The sequence below is a fragment of the Meles meles genome, chromosome 18 (assembly GCF_922984935.1).
Source record: "Meles meles chromosome 18, mMelMel3.1 paternal haplotype, whole genome shotgun sequence".
NCBI lineage: Eukaryota > Metazoa > Chordata > Mammalia > Carnivora > Mustelidae > Meles > Meles meles.
This window is the reverse complement of record NC_060083.1, coordinates 10,178,907-10,198,275: the sequence shown is the minus strand read 5'-3', so window position 1 is coordinate 10,198,275 and position 19,369 is coordinate 10,178,907. Positions and strand designations below refer to the sequence as shown.

Genomic DNA, 19,369 nt, shown 5'->3' with positions numbered 1-19,369 from the left:
GAGGGTGTCACTGCCCCTTCCTCGCCGAGGAGGCAGGCTCCAAACCACAGCATGTGAGGACAGGCTCCCGGTGAGGAAGGAAGCCCACCCAGGAGCAGGGCACCAAGCCCCCATCAACTGCCCCACCCAGGAGTACTTAAAATCTCCAGAAAGTCGCTCCCGGTTCTCTGTTCTCCGCCCCCCTTCCGCCTGGCCCTTCCTCCCATGCTGGAGCGGCCCTCCTCTTCCTGGGATTCTGGTTCGGTTCAGGGGTTCAGTTCGGGTTCAGGGAAGGGCTTTCAGGAGGAAGGTGGGAACTGGAGGGCAGCGAGGGAGGGAGAAGCAGGCTCTAGGGGCCGAGGGGACAGAAGGAACCCAGAAAGGTTTGTGTGCTGGGGAGAGCCAGAGTTTTTGAGCCTCTCCTCCAGAAGGGGATACACACACACACAGACATGCACACACATGTGACCTGGACTCGCACGCACAGAGGCAGAAACAGGTCCAGACATGACACGTGCATGAACACAAATGCCACTCTAATAGGAAGCCAGTCAGAGCAGTGAGGAGGGGGGAGGATGCGAGCGGCCCCCTGCACGCCTGCATGCCCAGCTTCCCCAGGGACACACGGACAGGAGCCTGGGCAGGTGGAGGGGAGGGAACTAGGCAGAGCCTCGTGGGGGACAGGGACGTGTAGGGGGAGTCAGCAGCAGAAGGGAGGGAAGGAGGAGAGGGGCCAGAACACCAGCAGTGGGGCGGGTTCTAAAATGGCCACAGGCAAGGCAGGGGACAGATGGTCCCTTTCTGCCGCTGAGCGGGAGAAGTGGGGAAAGGGAAAAGAAAAAATAAATATCACCACAGTCAGGAATTTAAAAATAAACCCCAGCCCCTAGAAGATAAACAGCGTGTGTCCGAGGTCCCACCTGCCTCCATATTGCTCTGGGCAAAGAAGGGAATAGCCGCAACAGCCCCCGTTCACAGCCTTGCGGTTCAGCCACGCCCCTGCCCCAAGCCGGGCCCCCGGAGTCTGCCCTGGCCTGGCCTCAGCCTCCTCACAGCTCAGGGGCTGTGCTCCTCAAGGGTCCCAAGCCAGGGAGCGGTCTGGTCGCGGCGCAGTCACAGAACCACCCGCGGCCACCGCAGCCCCTTCTGTCACCGTGCGCTTGGGAAGCTCCGCAGCCAACGCCCGATCGTCCAGACCTCTGCCGCCCGGTGTTTGCACCTGGGACTGGCAGGGGCCAGGCAGGACCTGCCAACCCATTTCACAGACGAGGATCAAGGCTCCCAGCATGGAAACAGCTGCTGAGGCACAGCTGGGACTCTTGAGCTCCAGGAGGGTCCAAGGGGGCTTCCCGCCGCCCATACGGCGCTGCCCCCACCCTGCGCTGCCGCCCCGCCCACTCCCTCGCCAGGCAGCGCTTCTCCCCCCTCGGAGCCCCACCCACTCCCGGAGATCTCACTTGCCATCTGCGGACCAGATGCTATCCTCAGGCTCAGATCCCACCGCCTCCCAGCTGGCCTCCACGCTGGCCTCCCAGGCGGGACTCATCTGGAGTCTGCCAACCCCACCTTGGGGTCACCTGTTTCTTGTCGGGGCGGAGGCCCAGGGCCCTGCACTTCCCTGGGCTCTTCTAACTCGCCAGGCCCTGGCTCAGCGCTCCCCACCTGAACTGCAGCCCTGTCGTCCTCTGCGAGGCCCCAGCTGCTCCACACGCATTTGCAGGCACAAGCACATTCTTGCCACCAAGTCTTTCTCTGCCTCTCTGCTAGGCTATTCTTACGGGTCAGGACCCCTTCGAAACCTGTCTGTTGAACGAATACAGGAAGTAAAGAAAGCTGGTGTTCTTCCTTCCTCCCTAGCACCATGGATGGTTTCTAACGCTAGTTTTGGGTTTATCTCCATTCCTCCCAAATAATCCACGACAGTTACTTAAAAGCAATGCACTATGGCAGCTGCTAGAGTGAACCCCTTTTTGTCGCATGACTCGGTGCCCCATAACCTATATGCGGGGTGAATCTGGGCCTCTAGAAAGTGGACTTTGTTAAAGAAGCAAACTCCTACATAGATGACAAAACCCAAACAAGAACATGATTCTTTTTTAAGTGGGCTCCAACGTGGGGCTTGAACTCACGACCCTGAGATTAAGACCTGCACATTCACTCCACCAACCAAGTCAGCCAGGCACCCCCAAACCAGACCAGTAATAAGGGTCCAGACACTGTGGGAAGCCAGCAGGCAAGAAGAGATCCAGGGAAAACGTCCTGGAGGAGAAAGGAGAAAGAAGGAGACAGCTGGGCTGGGTGAGAGGGGCAGAAGGTCCTGCCTCGGAGGCAGCTCCCAGGAGGATGGGAGGCACAGGAGGGCAGGGACACCGAAGCCCAGCCTGGCTAGCACGCCGTGTCACTGAGACCCAGAAGACCTGGCACGGGTTCTGAGGCCTCCATGTGATGGGGGCAAACCAGCAGGTCCTTTCCTCTGTGAGAGCCCCTTCTCCTCGTCTACTCAATCCCGTCCCAAGAATTCCTGGATGGGAAAACGTTCTGAAATTCACTATGTGCTACAAATTCGCACAGAGTCATTACGAAGAGACTGCCTCCCAGAGAGCAAGGGGAAACTGTCAAAAGGTGACTAATGAACACTGCTGGTGTCCTGGGGATTTAGGGTGAAGACTGGCAACACGGGAGAGGAAAAACCAGTCAAAAGCGGAACCGAGTACAGGACAGGTGAAAGACGGTGGGGGGGTGGGTGTGCAGACTGATTGCCCTGGAGGCAGGGCTGAGAGGAGCTGGGAGGAGCGAGGAAGGCTGACCCTGCTGAAGGCAGAAGGGGAGGAGGGGGAGGAGGGAAGGGGGGAGGAGGGAGGAGGAAAGAGGGGGAGGGAGGAGGAGGGTGGAGGGGAAGAGGAGGACAGAGGGGGAGGAGGAGGAAGATGAGGGAGGGGGGAGGAGGGAGGAGGGGGAGGCAGAGGCAGCGGCAGCAGGGTCCGAGGGGGCGGGAAGGGACTGCCAGCCGGTTCAGCCTCAGACAGGGAGCTCACGGAGGAGGACACAGTAATCAGGGGCTGGGTAATAATAAGGCTTCTCACTGATGGGTTTCCACTGTAGCACAAACAAATCATTATACCTCATTGCCAACCTCCTCCTTGGGAAGTCAGGTGTCCGCAGATCCGGGGAAGGGACAAGGAAACCTGTGGCCTGTCTCTCGCCTCACTGCTTCTGACTCTGGGCATGGGGGTGGCGTCTGGCCCGCTCAGAGGCGGAGCCACTCCTGAATCTCGGGCTCGTGAGTTCGAGCCCCACACGGAGCAGAAAGACTACTTTTAAAAGATAATGATAAATAAATAATAATGGTAATAATATATATTATGTTACATATCATAATAAATACTTACTACTACGACTAAGTAATTCCAGACGGTGGCCATCCAGGTGTGGTGAGGACACCCTTGGGAGAGATCCCCCAAGAGCGACGGGGGGGGGGGGGGCGTAGAAGGCGCCCGTGGGAAGGGCAGGGAGGGAAGAGGGCACAGACCTGAGTCAGGCAGCAAGGCTGGGGGAGGGCGAGGCCAGCAGGAAGTGGGGAGGACTGTCTGAATCACAGACTGAGGAAGGCAAACCCAGACTATTCTTCAAAGGGTGGGGACCAGATCTTCCCGGCCCCACCAGGGGCCAACTCAGAGCCAGTGACAGCTGTGGGGAGGGAAAAGACACAGGAGAGCTTCCTGACCAGCAGGATGGAGACAACCGGCTCCCCCAACCCTTCCCTTGCTCTCCTGGGGAACCTTCCCTGGTGGCGTTCCCGCCAGGTGGGGGGCCTGGTGAACCGGCTCACATATTCCGTCAGCCAACAGCGATGGAGCACCTGCGGGAGACGTGACCATGACCATGGTGATGAAAGGAGCAGAGCAGCGCCCCCCTTGGGCACTTATGGGAAGCAGCCTTTCCGGAAGGGCGAAGGCAGGGTCCCGGCAGCACAGGGGGCCAGGAGAGGCCCGCTGGGGCTACAGAAGGCTCCCGGCTCTGGGGCAGGAAAGCCTTCCTTCTCTCGCCGGGGGAGCCCGGCCGCCCCAGCCCTCAGCCTGGCGTCCAGAACCGGGCCTTCGGCTAAGCACTTTGCAGGTCTCTGTAGCTGAGTCCCGGGTACCACTTCCTAACAAAGCCACGCGTCCCCCTCGGCGCGGCCAGGGTGAGGCCAGGCTTTGCCCCTGGGCCCAGTACTTTCTCTGGGTGGGCTCGAGCTCCCAGCAGAGGGCGAGTTCCCAGCAGAGGGCACAGCACAGGCCTCCTGACTCAGGGGCAGGAACAACAGGAGCGTCTGGTTCAGACACAAGATTTTGCAGTATCTCTTCCAGGAACGCGGGCAACCCTTCAGGGGATGGTGGAAGGCTCTAGGGCAATGAAAAGGAAGCCAGTCATGCTCCCACCTGGGGGCTCGGTGACTTGCCCACCCACGGCCTAGGCCAGCTACTCTTTCCCGAACAGCATGCCAAGGAGGACAGGCTTGCCCACAGACCCCAGGAGACGCCCTTCCTGGGCCTTTCCGAAGTGCAGTCAGACAACTCCCACCTCCAGCAAGCGGTCACCCACACGTCGTCACCACACCCTGTGACATGGGTCTGGCTGTCTCGTTTGACGAAAATGAGGCACAGGGGTAGCAACAGACATGGCCAGCGGTCGCCCAGCAAGCGCTGGGAACTCGGATGTGAATCCGACTCTGGCTCCAAGGCCTGTGCTCTCAGGGGCGAGCAACAGGGAAGGCCCCATGAGTCCAGGCCCCTCCCCGTCCCCCCAGATCAGTCCTCACCTGTGCGGCTGCTCTGGCCCTGGGGCCTAGCGGACTCGGGAAGCAGTCCCCAGAGCGCACACAGAGGTCTGTGCTTCAGACAGGCCTGGAGACCTTCTTCTGAGCCTTCCCGTTAGTTCGTGTCCTTCCCAGATGCCCGGCCACAAGCTCACAGCCCAGCTTTGCCCCCTGAGGTCTGTACAGAGGCGCTGCTGTTCCCCAGACAAGCCGGGATGTCACCCTGGGCTGTCCCATCCTGGCCAGCCCCCAGCCCAGGCCAGCTTCCCTCCACTCCCTCCAGCCCAGCTTCCCCTGCACACTCGCCCCCCGGTTAGTGTGCCTTTCCTCACGCGCAGCACACTGCAAGTCACGCATCTTACTGCTCGTGTGTTTGCAGTGCTGAGAACAGGCAGCACCAGCTAGCAGGCCCTCCAAGACTTCTGGGAAGGAAGAGGGGAAAGAAGGGGAAAGTGCGTGCACGGCAACGGCCCCCAAGGCAGGGCTGGTGCACACAAAGGGTAAAGAAGCCGGATGAACAGTCACTGCTCTCACCCCTCATTCCGCAAGCGAGGAAGCCGGGTCCCAGAGAGACGATAGGCACCCGGGAACCGAGCGACGGGCCGGAAGCTGGAACCGGGTCTCCCAGCATTGCGATGCCTCAGCCCCAGCGGCCCCCGTGTCTGCGGGCCTCCCGAGGCAGCTGTCTGGGGTCGTCACCTTGACCCCATCTGAGGTCATGAGGCGGCCAGGGCAGCAGATCTGCAGAGAATGCCCCTCGGACCCCAGGCGGACCTCACGGGAGCCCTGGGCTGCAGGGGGTGCTGAGGCGTGCGGCAGGCGGTTAGCGTGTGAGCGCGGGGAGTCCGATGACCTACTGCAGGCCCCTTTACAAAGGGAAGATGGCCCGCGTGTGCTCTGCCTTCCACACTGGCCCTTATCCTACTTGTCTGAGTGCGGCGGTGACGACCTGACCCAGGCGGCATATGCTGCCGGACCACGAGGTGACACGCAAGCCAGGCAGTGCTTCTGGGGGGCTGAGCCGAGCACAGCTTCATTCTGACATCGAGCCCTGACATCACGGAAAGCAGGTCATCCAAGAAAAACCAGCAATCCCCATTCAAACCCCGCTCAAGGTAAGGGCACTGCAGGCTGTAGATGGTTGTCCGCGGGGCGGGGGGAGGAGGGCCTGGGAGCCGAGGGGAGCACGGGAAGCCTCCTCTTGGGCGCGCACAGAAGACAGACAAAAAGTCCTCCACAAAGACTGATCCGGGACAAAGCCCCGAACACGGACCCTAAGTCACCATGCCCAAGCCACTGGCTTGGAGGCCCCCGTGGCCTGGGCCTCTCTGTGATGGAGTCTCCTGCCCTCCTTGCGCCCTGGGCGACTCGAATCCCAAGCCTGCCTTTCCCCTCTTTTCCCTTGAAGGGCAACGAAGAAATGGCAAATAGTGCGGCCAAAGGCAGGCCAGGAGGCCGGGTAGGCCATCTCACTGGGCACCTCTACCCTAAAAAACCCAACCCAACTCCAGGTCCCACTCTGGGTCTGCCGGGGTTGTGGGCACCCCCGACGCAGCTGACCCCGCACCAAACCCTACAGTCCTGGAGGCCCATGAGGGGCCCCCGAAGGGTCCTCAAGGGCTGCCCACGTCTTCCCCAAAACACCTGGAGCAGCTCGCCACCCCTCCCCCGTTAAGTATTCAGGCCTTTCCAGCAGCCCCTCACCCCACCAGAGACACGTCGGGGTGCGCCACCTGCTGCCCTAACAAGAGTTGTCCGTGTCTGAACTTCCAGCACCTGGACACCCAGAATGGTCCCTACTGATACCCCAGTACACGTCTGCTGAACACCGCTGCCAGCCAGAGCCACACCCCACCCACCCTGGGGACGGGGCGCACAGGGAGGACCGGGAGGGTCAGGAGCGCAGGCTTCCAGGGCCAGAGCTTCCGCATGGCAGTGGGGAGGGGACTCGGTGCTCCTGCAGGGCACACTTAACTTGGCGAAGATGGTAAAATTTTATGCATATGCAACTATAGTAAAGAACTTGTTTTTTTTTTTTAAAGGGAGGAACGAGACAGTCTCCCTCTCTTCCTGTGGAACAACAGGCCTCTTTTCTGAATCATTCAACTCTTTCTTCCAAACGAAATCCTCCAGATTCTTTTTTTTTTTTTAATGATTTACTTATTTTATATATAGAGAGAGAGCACACAAAGCAAGCACAGGGTTGGGGCGGGGGCGGAGGGAGAGAGGGAGACAATCCTAAGCAGGCTCGAAGCGGGATGCGACATCATGACCCTGACATCATGACCTGAGCTGAAAAAAAACAAGAGTCGGATGCTCAACTGACTGAGACACCCGAGTGCCCCAATCTTCTGGACTCTTGTGCACGTCTTTGTCTCCCGTCATCAGAGTTCTCTGCCCGGAAGCCCATCGCCCTGAAATCTCTATCTGTGCCAGGCACAGGCCCCGTGAAGTTTCATACTCCTGGCCCGGGCCCACCAATGCCAACGTCCTCAGAGACCTAGGCTAACGTCTCACTCCCTCTTCTCAGAACATGGCCCACGGGTCTGAATAAAGCCTGCCCTCTCCCAAGACCCAGATCCGGACCGTGGGTCCCCCAAGGGCAGGAACCACGTCTCACATGGGCTGTCCGCAAGGCAGGCCACACTCCCAAAGTCCCCAGAGGCTGCAGGCCCAGAAACACGGACAGTGGCGCGTCCCTGCGCGAGCCCACACAGGCTGCCCGCCACGAGCCTGCATTCACGACGGGAGCGGGGAGGAGACCGCACTGCTCCGAGCGCACCGTCCCGGGCGGAAGCCAGGCCGCACCCTCGACCCCGCACGGCCCCGCGCACGCCCTGCCCGCCGGGAGCAGCCCCATGGCTCAGGCGCCAACACGCTCCGGCTGTGCGGTGAGTCAGACCTGAGTCGGCCTCGAGATGTGCCATGTCCCGGCTGGCCCACCCTGGACGAGGTCCGGGACTCCCCACGTTCCGCGCGCTTGGCGACTCCACCTTGAAAGAGAGGAGATGGCCCGCTGGGAAGGGCTGCCGGGAGGGCGGGCGAGCGTCTGTAAGCACAGGAGCTACCGCTAGTGTCCTCGCTGTTCTCACTCCGACCCCAAAACCCCTCCCGTTAAAACAGAAATGATGGATCAGAACGGATAGGAGAGAACAGGGGCTCGCTGGGAGTCCAAAGCACAAAGGAACAAACGGCAGGGCCACCTGCCACCTGTCCCCCCCAACCCAGCGCTGTCCGACACGCGGGCCCGAGGTGGTTTCCAGAGAGAGGGACCTTGCTCAGGTCAGAGGACCACGGCGTCTCCACGCCCTGGCGACACGAGGCCAGGAGCCCGCCACGCTCTGCTCTAGGCCAGGTTGAGAGGCAGCAAGAAGCGATGGCAGCCCCGTCCCCGGGCTTCACCAGCTTGTCCCCATCACTGCTCTACCCCCCGCCCCTCACCCACCCCCAAAGTGTACCCGCGCAAGCTGCCTTCCTCCCTGTGCTCGCTCACCGCACCTCTGCCTTCCAGGAGCCAAGCTGAGAGTGCAGAGACCCGAGCAGAGAGATGCGTGCGCCGGCCTCCCCTGCCAGACCCCGGGGCACACCCCCTTCTGCCCGCTGGTGCTCGGCTGCGGGGCGCTCCCACCTGTCTCCCTGAAGACTCCTATCCCCAGCCACTCAGAATTAAACACCAAACACTCTGCGCATCAGCCACCCTCTCGGAAGTGTGCCTTGAAAGAAGAGCGGGCAGGCGGTAAGGAGAGCACACGCGAACCGTCTTCCTTCCAGTCTGCCTGGAGCCTGCCCGCTTTACCTTGGGAGGCGAGCGGGCAGATGCGTAGGAGCTGTCAGGACAGGTAGGTGCCGGGCACCGAGCCCATGAGCAGCCCGCACTGCTCTCCCCACCCAGAGCCCGGACCGGGGCGGGGTGGAGGGGGGACACACACACACACACACACACACACACACACGACTACACCAGGACCTTCCCAGGCAGCCCCGCTGGCAGCCCGGGTGGAAACGGGATTCTCCCCTGTGCTGCCCACACTCGGGGCATGAACGTCTCCGGTCCCCCTGCACGCACAGTGACCGTTACACGGCCCTGCCCAGCATTTCTGGACAGCCCCCCGAGGGAGGACAGTACCACCCTGGCCAAGGATGGCTGCATAAGGAACCCACTGCGTAAGGGACCCGCCGCATAGGCAGGACACACAGGCCACGCTTCACTGCCCATAGGTCCCATCTAGCGGGAGAGGACAGGTCACAGCAAGGCTCAAAGCCGCATCTCCCACGAAGCGAGTGCTTCCTGGAGCCCTACGCGTCCTGTGAGGGATCAGCAAGGAGGAAGGGTCACAGTCATGGTCCCGATCCCTGAGGAAGCGCTGGAACAGACAAGACCATAAAACAACATTCGGTGCGAGGAAGGAGGTATCCAAATGCTGAATTACAGGGTCTGTGAGGAGAAGGAGGTGACCCGTGAGGGCTGGCACGGTCAGGAGAGGCTTCTGGGAGGAAGGGGAAACTCGGGTGGCTTGAAGGAGGCAGCCTTCTCGTACCGCGGCCCCGCTGGTCCTCCGTCTGTGCCCCACGGCTCGCCGTTCAGGGACAAGTCCTCCAGACGGCTGCTTCCGGGAGCAGCTCAGCAGCGCCAGCCCCTCCAGTCCTCGCCTCCAACAGTTCCCGCTGGAGGAGGGCGCGAGGACCCCCCAGTCTCCCCCAGAAGACCAGCCCTGGGCAGGCCCGCTCCCAGGAGGCCCTCTCGTACCACAGGCCAGGAAACAGAGTGGCTTCCCTGCAGCCCAGACTCCAGGTGTGGGGGGCTCTGGGTGCCAGGGTGCAGGGGGCTCTGAATGCTGGGTGCTCTGGGGTGTGGGAGGCTCCAGGTGCGGGGGGCTCTGGGGTGCCGGGGCTTCAGGGCGGGTCCTGCAGACCCTCCCGCTGTGAGGACACTCACTTCCCAGCTGAGTCTGAGGTCTAACCACCTCTGCTGTCCAAGGCCTTCTGGCCTCCTTCCTCACCAGCTACCCCATGTTTCCTAGGCAGAGTCCCCTCCTTGCCTTCCTCCATTCATCCCTCTCTGGCCACTACGGCTCCTCCCACAGGCTGTGCCACCAAACAGTCTCCCTACTGCCCCCCCTCCGGACACCACAGATTCATTCTCCTGGCATCTGTCTCCTTTGAGAAGGCCAAGACGGTGGCTTCCCCAGCCCTGCTTCATTCCAAACGTGCAAAGCCAGGAACAGTCCCCCTGCACTCACTCTCTACTTGCACACAGTGCAAACTGACTCTCTTGTCCACTTGCGTACAGCACCTCCCAAAGCTGTGGGAGGAATCCCACCGCCCACACACCGCGAGAGCAGGAGCCAGGCCCAGGGCTGGGCCAGCCTGTGCTTATTCCTGGGAGACATGCCGACCTCGCAGCCCAGCCAGCGCTCCGGCTCACGGCCACCGGTGACACCCCCACCCCCGCGCAGGTGCGCCTGTGAGCAGATGGGAATGTGAAGGAGCTGGACGGTAGTGATCATCTCACTGTGTACGCGTGTGAACGAACACAACCTGCCGTGTGCCTTGGACGCACACCCCTTTATCACAAACCCGAGATAACCGGCCTAGTGATAACCCTTGTCCCTCACGCCCCTGCTCCAGAAACGAGCACACTCCCCCGCCCTCTGCAGCGCGGTTCCCGCTGACCCCACACACAGACCCTCCCCCCAATAAGTAAACAGGAGGGTCGCCTGAGTCATATGCCCTTCCCACAGGAAGGTTCCGAAGAAATCCTTTTGGACCTTAAGCCGCGAGTTCCCAACCCGTCCTCAGGCCGGGTACTTGGTTGTTGAGTAAACGCTCCGCCCCGAGCACGGCCCCATTTCAGGGTCTCCGGATTCTGGCGGTCACCAAACTCTTCCCGCTGGTCCTCCTCTACCTGGTCTCTTTGTGGCAGCGCCAGCTCGGTCTTTGGACATGCAATCTTCTTCTCTCATTCACCAACCAAATACTCTTGTCTTGCGAAAAGCCAAGTGGTTTCTGCTACAGGCGCTCACGCATACTGGTCTTCCAATACAGTCTATCCCACGGGCGGCAATCGGACATGTAACCATACACACGTATGTCCAAGTATTTTGTTAATGTCTCCACGCACGCCTAGCCTGCAGGAAAACCCAGTCTATTTCGCTCATCCTCTGTGCCTAGTTCCGGATCTTTCTGCAACTCAACAGGAAGCCTAGCCACAGTTAACAAGCACGTCCTCAGGCTGCAGCAGCTGGACTGAAAACCCCTGCGGCAACCTGGGTCACTGCGATCCCATCCCTTTCCTCTCTCCCCCGTGGACCATTCCCTACCCTTAGAAAGAACGAAAAGCCTCAGCTGGCCTCTCGAGGGGCCTCCTGTGGAGGGGAGAGTCCCGGGCTGGCGAGGAGGACAATGGCAGGGAGAACAGGAGAGGGAGAGAATGGGCGCGGGGGTGGCCAGGGCCCGCGTCTACTACCGAGTAAGACTGGCACCTCCCTATGCTCTGGGGGCATTCCGAAAACCCTGTGGAAGGTGACTTATTAACCTCACTACTTTTCGTTCTGCTTCTGCGACCCAGGAGAGTTGGAGGGAGTTGGGGGTGTGAGGTGGACGCTTAAGGAGGAGAAAGGACCGGGCACCAGATTTCGAGATGACGAAGACAGGACAACAGAAAATCGGTATAATTCATAGGAATCGGACTGAATAAAAACCTCCCGACCTCGAGGATGCCACGATGTTGAGAACGCAGCAACAGTTAGGAAAGGGGGAGCCTGGTGGGGCGCCCAGGTGGCCCCGTCGACTAAGGTCCGACTCCCGGTTCTGGCTCAGGTCACGGCGGCATGAGCAGTGGGATGGAGCCCCAAGGCGGACTCCCTGCTCAGCGGGGGTCTGCCTGAAGCCCCTCCCCCTCTGCTCCCCAGTCTTTCTAAAATACCTAAATAAAGGGCGCCCGGGTGGCTCAGTGGGTTAAGCAGCTGCCTTCGGCTCAGGTCATGATCCCAGGGTCCTGGGATAAAGTCCTGCATTGGGCTCTCTGCTCAGCAGGGAGCCTGCTTCCCCCTCTCTCTCTGCCTGCCTCTGCCTACTTGTGATCTCTGTCTGTCAAATAAATAAATAAAATCTTAAAAAAAAAAACAAACTAAATAAATCTTAAAAACAAACAAACAAAAGGAAGGCAGGAAGGCAGGGGCAGCCTGGGCTTGCACACACATGTCCAGGCAGCTGTGCCGGGGCTCGACGCCACAGCTCGGCGCAGCACCCAGCCCAATGAGACACCCTCCCCACAGCACCCAGAACCTGCCCGCACTGGGTGACCTCCTCATTCCTCACTTACAGACCCAGGCCTGGGCACGTGCTTGTGAAGAGCGGCTGCGTGCATCCTGCCATCTTGTCCCCAAAAATGACAGTGGAGAACACGCCACATCCAACCGGGGCAGCTGCCCCACATGAGGCACTGAGTCCCGAGTCAAAGGAGCGGAGGCCGGCTCTGACGTCAGCGCTCCACACGGCCCACTGTTTGCAGGGTCCCGCGGCCGGCGTGGGGGTGGCCGGCCGGCCCCCCTGCAGACCCATCTTCCTGCTGTCTTCACCGTCGACAGCTCGCTTTTCCACACACCGTCCCTGTCCGCCCATCTCTCGGGACCAGGGCAATCTGTTCCGTCGGACAGCGGACAGCTGGGGGGGCGGTCCCCTGTGCGGGGCGGATGGACGAACAGCTGGTCTTGCCAGGTTCCCTGTCCCCTTCTTTCCATTGTTCTGCCCAAGCAGCCCTGCACCTCACTGCCCCCCACTCTGCCCCCCACAGTTCTCGGGGGGTCATTCCCGGACGCCCCTCCTTCTGCTGCAGGTCAGGCTTCCCACAGCCTGCTTGAAGCAGGTGCCATCCACAGCTGCACGGTGAGCGGCCCGGAGCTGCCGGCTCTCCCAGCGGTGCTGGCCCCACAGCCTCCTGCCGGCGCCAGGGCCGGCAAAAGCCTTCTCCAAAGAACAGACATGACAACACAAAATCATTAGGAAAGGGCCATCCTGTCTGCACGATGACCCAGCAACAAGTCCCTCCTGACAGGGCGCCACGATGGGATCGCCACACTGTGACCCCGAACGCGGCTCCACAGTTTCAAGGACGCCACGGCCTGAAACTCTGAGCTGCCCGGACAGCGGAGAGAAGCTGTTTGATGTACGAAGTGGGTCAACCAAGAAGAGCGACGCAAAGGGAAAGAGGTCAGCCCGGGGTCTGCTCCCTCCTCGTCCCGTCCAGTTTACGGACGCGTCTCCTTTGCAGGAAGCCAAGAGCCACAGTCGGAAGATTCTTCTGGAACATCACCGAGCGTGGACACAGGGAGGTCTGAAAGAAGAGGCCCATGTTTTCTCTTGGATGGTCCTCAGTTTGCTTCAAGGGTGTCACAGGCAGATGGAGACTTCCAGAACTCCGTTTACCACCAGACAAGGTCTGATTCCACACACAAGTTGGAAGAGAGATTCTCAGTCGTGGGTTCGTACAAGAGGGGCAGGAGGATGTGGAAGCGCACACTCCCTGGATGCTCAACGAGCAAGCACCGTGCGGAGAGCGCACCCGTGTCATCACACGCGTCTGTCCAACGAACACTGAGCCCGCGTCATGTCCGAGACGCCGACGGACAGTGGCAGGCAAAAATGAGCCAAAAGGTCCAAATCCTGGCTCCCACTGACCTCTCGTTCCCGTCGAGGTGGATAGAAACAAGGGTATCTGTCCGCCGCTGGTGAACACGACGAAGCAGAAGAAAGCCGCCGGAGGGATGCTAGAGAAAACTTCCGAAGAAACGCGGCGGGGGCTGGGGCTGCATCGGAGGCAGCTGCGCTGGACGCTGGACGGTCTCTGACTGCCGTGTGGTGACAGGAGCAGCACACGGTCGCATGTGCCCCGTGCAGGACAGGGAGATGCACGGCGCTCTAAGACCCGCACCGCGACTCTCACCCCACGGAGCCGGGAGGAAGGGCTCTCCCTGGGCTCTGACAAGGTTCCACCGCGAGCAAGAAAGCTGGGACGTGAACTCAGGAGTGCCCAGCCCCACGCTCCTGGGCTGGGAGAGAAATGGAGCCTCGGAGGTCAAGTGCGCCCAGGCTCACAAAGCGGCAAGCCCACGGGCCTTTCCATGCGGGGTGAGAGCTGAGTGCCATTCAGTCTGGCCCCCTATGGGACTATTACTCTCATCACCAGCTGAAAACCAAGCCTTCCCCTGAAATGAGGAGAAAGACGATGTGGGCTCTGCAAGGCCAGCTAGTAAGTGAACATATCCCCCTCTTGTCCCCCCAGCACCCCAGGCCCCCAACACAAGATGCGGTAGGAGAAGGAAACAGGCTACTCTGCTGGCTGCCGGTTCCCAGTGGAGAACAGACAGGCACAGAACAGGAAGATGAGTGAGCCGCCGCTCCCCAGGGCCACGGCAGCTCTGGAGGTGGAGCGGAGGGGACAGGCACTGAGAAAAGGTCAGCAGCAAGGAGAAAGGAGGCCCTCCCTAGCCCCGTTTCAAAGAAAGCACAGCTCCCCGCCCTAACCTGCAGTAGCTGGGTGGTGGTGGGGTGAGGGGACAGGGAGGGGGACAGGGAAGGGGACAGGGAGTGCTTCCTTGAGAAGCAGGGGACAGGAAAGACAGATGCCCTGGGAGCAGGTCTGAGGCGCTCCTGATGGGAGGGAGAGGAGAAGGAAGCTTCTGCTTCTAGCAGAGAAGTCCAGAAAGGAAATGCCACAGCCAAGGTCAGAGGGCGTTTGCAGAATTGCTGGAAATCCCAGGCTGGGGAGTCCAGGCGAGACTGGAGGATTCAAGGAAAGGAGAAGCCGGAGCAGAGTCCCACATGATTTCAACCGAAGGTCACGGTTTGGACCCTCCCGTTTTTTGACTGTACGTCAACCCTCACAGCCACAGGGACCCGTGACCAGGGTTAATCAACTACCAAGGTGGGAAGGGAAGACGGATTCTTCTTGGAGCAGAGCACATTAAGGGGAGCCGGGAAGTCCATCATGTTATACCCTACCAGACCCTCTGCCCACCAACACACACACACAGAATGAAATTCAACGCCGCGTCTCCCTCGGCAACTTATCAACTTATCACCTTGTCTCCAGCACGCCAGGTCTCCTGGCCCAACACAGCACCAAATTATGCCCTGAATGTCAAGAAAAACTGTGTCACCTAGAGAAACCCAATTAACGACATGACTCTGTTCTCCTCAATTCCCCTCTCCCCCTCCAGGCTTATCCCGGGCACCGGTGTGGCTGACCGCCTTTTCCCACTACTGGCCACGTTCCCTGGTTGGCTCCAAAGCCAGACGGATGAAACAGGGGCCTCGGGAGAAGCCGACGGAGCGACAAGCGACGGGGGATTCCTGCCGCCCCCCACATCCCAGCCTGTGGCGGAAGCCCCAGGGACACGGCAAGAACACAGCCCAGGGCACGAACACAGCACCTGGGCGGATAGTCCCTGGCGGGTTCACCTTGAAGTCCTACGCTGCTCCTCGAGCGGCACTCTGCTTAAAAACACGAGTGCTCCCCGAGCTCCCAAACGGGGGCGGCACGTGCCCCGGGAGGGACAATAAATAGGTGTTTCCAAGAACTCCCCGCCGTGGTTGTTCCCTCCGACCCCCTTTCCCGATGGGCCCCTCCCCCGGAGAGACCTCCATCGCCTCCCCCCGCCCCGCCCCGCCCCCGCTGCTCTCCAGGCTCCCCAGACCGCCCGCAGCCTGTGTCCCGGCGAGTCCATGCACACGAACGTCCTCCCGGCGGCCGCGCCGGGGCCTCGCGCGCGGACCAGCCCCCCGCCCCCGCCCCGCGGCGCTGCCGAGGGGGCCGTGCGACCGGCGGGGACCGAGACCGGAAATGCCTGGCTCCGGACGGCTGCGCTGACACGCGAGAGCAGGCGCGGAGAGCCGAGCCCCGGGACGAGGGCGACCGCAGCAGGCGCGGGGTGCAAGGGGAGGGCCGAAATGCCGGCCAGGGGAGAGGGGCGGTCCAGGGGTGGGCGAGGAGGGGGAGCTGTCAGGACAGGGGCAAAGTCAAAACCCGAAGCGCCGCGAGCGGGGAGGAGGAGGAGGAAGGAGACACAAGTAAGGGCAAGGCTGGCAAGAGGCCCGGAGGAGGGCCGGGGCCGGGGCCGGGGAGGGGCGGCGGCGGCGAGACTCTGCAGGTGGCGGGGCTGGGGCTAGGGCAGCGGGGTGGGGGAAGGGGGTCGGGGCCCGCGTGCCGGCAGAGGTGCCGGGGGAGTGTGGGGGCGGGGCAGCACAGGGCGGGGACCGACCCGGCTCCCGGAATCTGCAGCGCGTGCACGGAGAAGGGGAGCCGAGGGCGGGGGCCCCGCAGCGGGGGGCGCCGGGGCCGGCGGAGGGGCGCTCGGGGGGCACGTGAGGCGGGCTGCCGCGGCGCTCCCCGGCGGCGGGGGGGGACAGGAACCGGGGCGAGGCTGGGGGCGGCGCGCTCACCCGCAGGGCGGACAGGTCGATGTCGTCCAGGCTGCGGGCGGGGGCTGGGTCGCCCATGGCCTCCGCGGGCAGCCGGGCCCCGGGGCCGCTCACGCTCCGGCTCGGTTATTCCGCTGCCGCCGTCGCCGCTTCTCCCCCATCGGGGGATCCCGGGGGCGGACTCCGCCGCGCCTCCCCCGGAGGACGCGGAGGGGGAGGGCCGGCGGGAGGACCGACCCACCGACTGACAGGAGCAAGCGCCCGGAGCCCGCAACCCGAGCCTCCCGACGCTCCTGCGCAGGCGCGGAGTGGCCGCGCGCCGGGAGGGTGGAAGAGGGAACGTGACGCGGGCGCGCCGGGTTCCCCTCCCCCTCGGCGCCGACACCTGCGCGCAGGCGCAGGAGGGAGCGCGAGCGCGGAAGGCGCGCGCGAGGGCCGAGCGACCGCGCGAGCCTAGCAGGCAGAAGTGGGCGGTGGCCGGGCGGCCGCGGAGCGCGCCCACCGGCCGGCGCGCGTGCGCACACGCGTTTCCTTCCCTTTCCCTGTGTTTTGCCCTTTCTCTCCCCCATTTCCTTCTTCGCTCTCCCTTGACGCTTTTCCTTACCTTTCCCTCCTCTTTCGCGTGCCCCGCTGCCAATCAAGCCACCCACCTCTATTTGCGGGGGCAGGGGGCGGGGCCCAACCCCCCTATTACTAGGGGGGTTGTTATGGTAACTCCCCACGCGAGGGCTGGGTGGCCTCTAGATAGGATGGGCTGTCCACCCACCTAATTGCCATGGCAACAGTGGAGCCGCCGAGGGAGGGGCCTCGGGCTGAGAATTTGGCTAGAGAAACCACGTGGGAGTTGGGCGGGGGCGCCGGGAGCCTCGAGGGTGCCCTTTACCCCCTTACATGGCTGGAGTCGGGAGTGTTGCGGGGTGGGGTGGGGGGGAGACCCGAGATCTCAAGACCGGGAATCCTCCCGCACACCTTTGTCTGCACAAAGGCTCTGTCTCAGCAATTGCTCGTTGACCGATGACCGGAGCCGCGCGTGGGGGAAGGGGTGGCCGCGAGAGACGGAGGAACCTGTGTCCAGCCCCTCCAGATCTTGCATGGGTCATCTTAGTCTAGTGTGGGCGCAGCACCCCCAGCCATTAGCCTCTCTGGAGCCTGGGTGACGCTATGAGAATAACCAGGAGTCATGTTCTGCCACTGTCACGCTGTGTGACCTTGAGCAAGTTGCTTTGCTTCTCTGGGCTTTTCTTTCCCTGAGAAGTTGAGGAATAAGGCTGTTCGCTCCCCGAGATCACTTCCAGCGGTACGGTCTCCGAAAGACCCCACCACCCATCTTAATGCAAACATCACTTAGCAGAGTTTGAATGAAAAGTCCTTAGAAAGGGGTTAACACCCTCCTTTCCGGATCCTTTAACACATTTGGATGCACGACCCGCTTTGCTACCCTCCCCTCCTCTTTGCCTTGCCCTTGTCCACGCCACAATCCCCACTTACCTCCATCACTTTCTATCAGCCACCTGCTTGGTCTCCCTGCCTGGACCCCCTTAAGTCAGGTTTCCATACTCACAGTGATTGTTCCAAAACTCAATTCTGATGTTCAGTGTCCTGTTTGAGACCCTTCACTGCGCCCCCACTTTTGAATCAAGTATGGCATGGAAGACCCTTTGATTCTGCCTGCTTCTCCTGCATTGTTTTCAACACTCTGCCATCCGATCTCACATGTTCTACCCATAGTGAAACCTGCACCCAGCGGCTGGAACCCAGCTCATGCTCCTTCAGCCTGCACACCTGCTGTTTCCCTCTGAATATTCTGACCACGCCCACTCTGCCTGCGCCTTGCTTTGCCCTACATAATCTAAATCATCTCCTCCGTGAAGCCTTCCTTGATGTGCCAAGGCTCAGTTAAACCGTTCTAACTGCCTGGTTTAAACCCATGGTGACATGGTTTAAACCCATCGGATTATAAATGTCTGTCGCATCTCCTTAAAGGCAGGAATCATGTCAGCCTTGTTCAGCACGGGTCTTGGCGCCCATTAGAGGTTCAGTAACATGTTAAGTGAATGAAGGCGTCTGTCCTTTGAGCAGGCACTGGATATATGGTAATGCAAGATCAAGTCCATGGGATAATAGGAAAAAATAGAATTTGAAGTTAGTCCTTTGGGCAAGTCAATCTCTCTGAGGTTCAATTCTATCATCTATGAAATAGAGAATAGATTAGGATAAAATTAGATATGTAAAGCACTTGGCATGCACTAGGTCCTCAATACATTTGCTGATGCCTGCCTTATAGGCAGTGTTTAATAGTGACACTGAGGGGCGCTTGGGTGGCTCAGTTGGTTAAGTGTCTGCCTTTGGCTCAGGTCATGATCCCGTGGTCCTGGGATCAAGTCCTGCTTTGGGCTACCTGCTCAGCGGGGAGTCTGCATCTCCCTTCCGTCTGCCTGGGGCTCCCTCTGCTTGTGCTCTCTCTCTCTCTCAAATAAATAAAATCTTTCAAAAAAAAAATAAAGAGATACTGAATCAATGAGTGAGCTGATGAAGAGGGCAGGGATAGGTTAGTCCTCCAGGGGTTTGCAGATAGACCGACAAGACAGTTCGAAGCAGAAGTCCGCCCAGCCCCAACCCAGCTCGGGATACCTGCTGTCTCCACCATCCCCCTCCACCGTTAATGAGGTAACGGTCCCCTTGGGAAAGAGGCACTTACCGCTGGCAATGAGGCTAATTAGCAGGATGCCAATTAGTACCAGGGGACTGCTGTATGTGGGAGGGGGGATTTCTTTTAAGATTTTATTTGTTTGTCAGAAAGAGAGAGCACAGCAGGCAGAAGAAGAGGGAGAAGCAGGCTCCCAGATGAGCAAAGTGCCTGATGATGCCCATTGATCCCAGGACCCTGGGATCGTGACCTGAGCTGAAGGAAGACGCTTAACTGAATGAGCCACCCAGGCGTCCCATGGGAGGGAGGATTTCTTGTGTGCAAGTGGCTTCTTCAGAGGAAAGCGTGGCTGGGCTCAAAGCATGGGAGCAAGGCAGCGGCATCCCCCCCTCCCCATTGTCATCCACCGCACACCCCTCTTCGAGGAAGCCTTTCCAAACTCTTCCCTCTGCTCCCCTCCATCTCTCCCTGCTCCTGTGATCAGTTCTGAGACTGGGGAGCGAGGCTGAGGGATGGAGGGGCAA

General features: G+C 60.8%; 1 protein-coding gene across 9 annotated transcripts in view; it reads right to left on the bottom strand.

Moving 5' to 3' along the window:
- Nucleotides 1-16,508, bottom strand: part of MINK1 (misshapen like kinase 1) — a 42,286-nt gene extending 25,778 nt beyond the window's left edge. For 6 of the 9 annotated variants that reach the window (XM_045985247.1, XM_045985248.1, XM_045985252.1 and 3 more), the window contains exon 1: nucleotides 16,220-16,508. In XM_045985247.1, coding sequence (XP_045841203.1) covers nucleotides 16,220-16,276 — 57 coding nt within the window. In that variant the 5' untranslated portion in view covers nucleotides 16,277-16,508. The remainder of the gene's footprint in view (nucleotides 1-16,219) is intronic. The other 3 variants (XM_045985251.1, XM_045985254.1, XM_045985255.1) reach the window with 1 other exon arrangement.
- Between the last annotated feature and the right edge of the window lie 2,861 nt (nucleotides 16,509-19,369).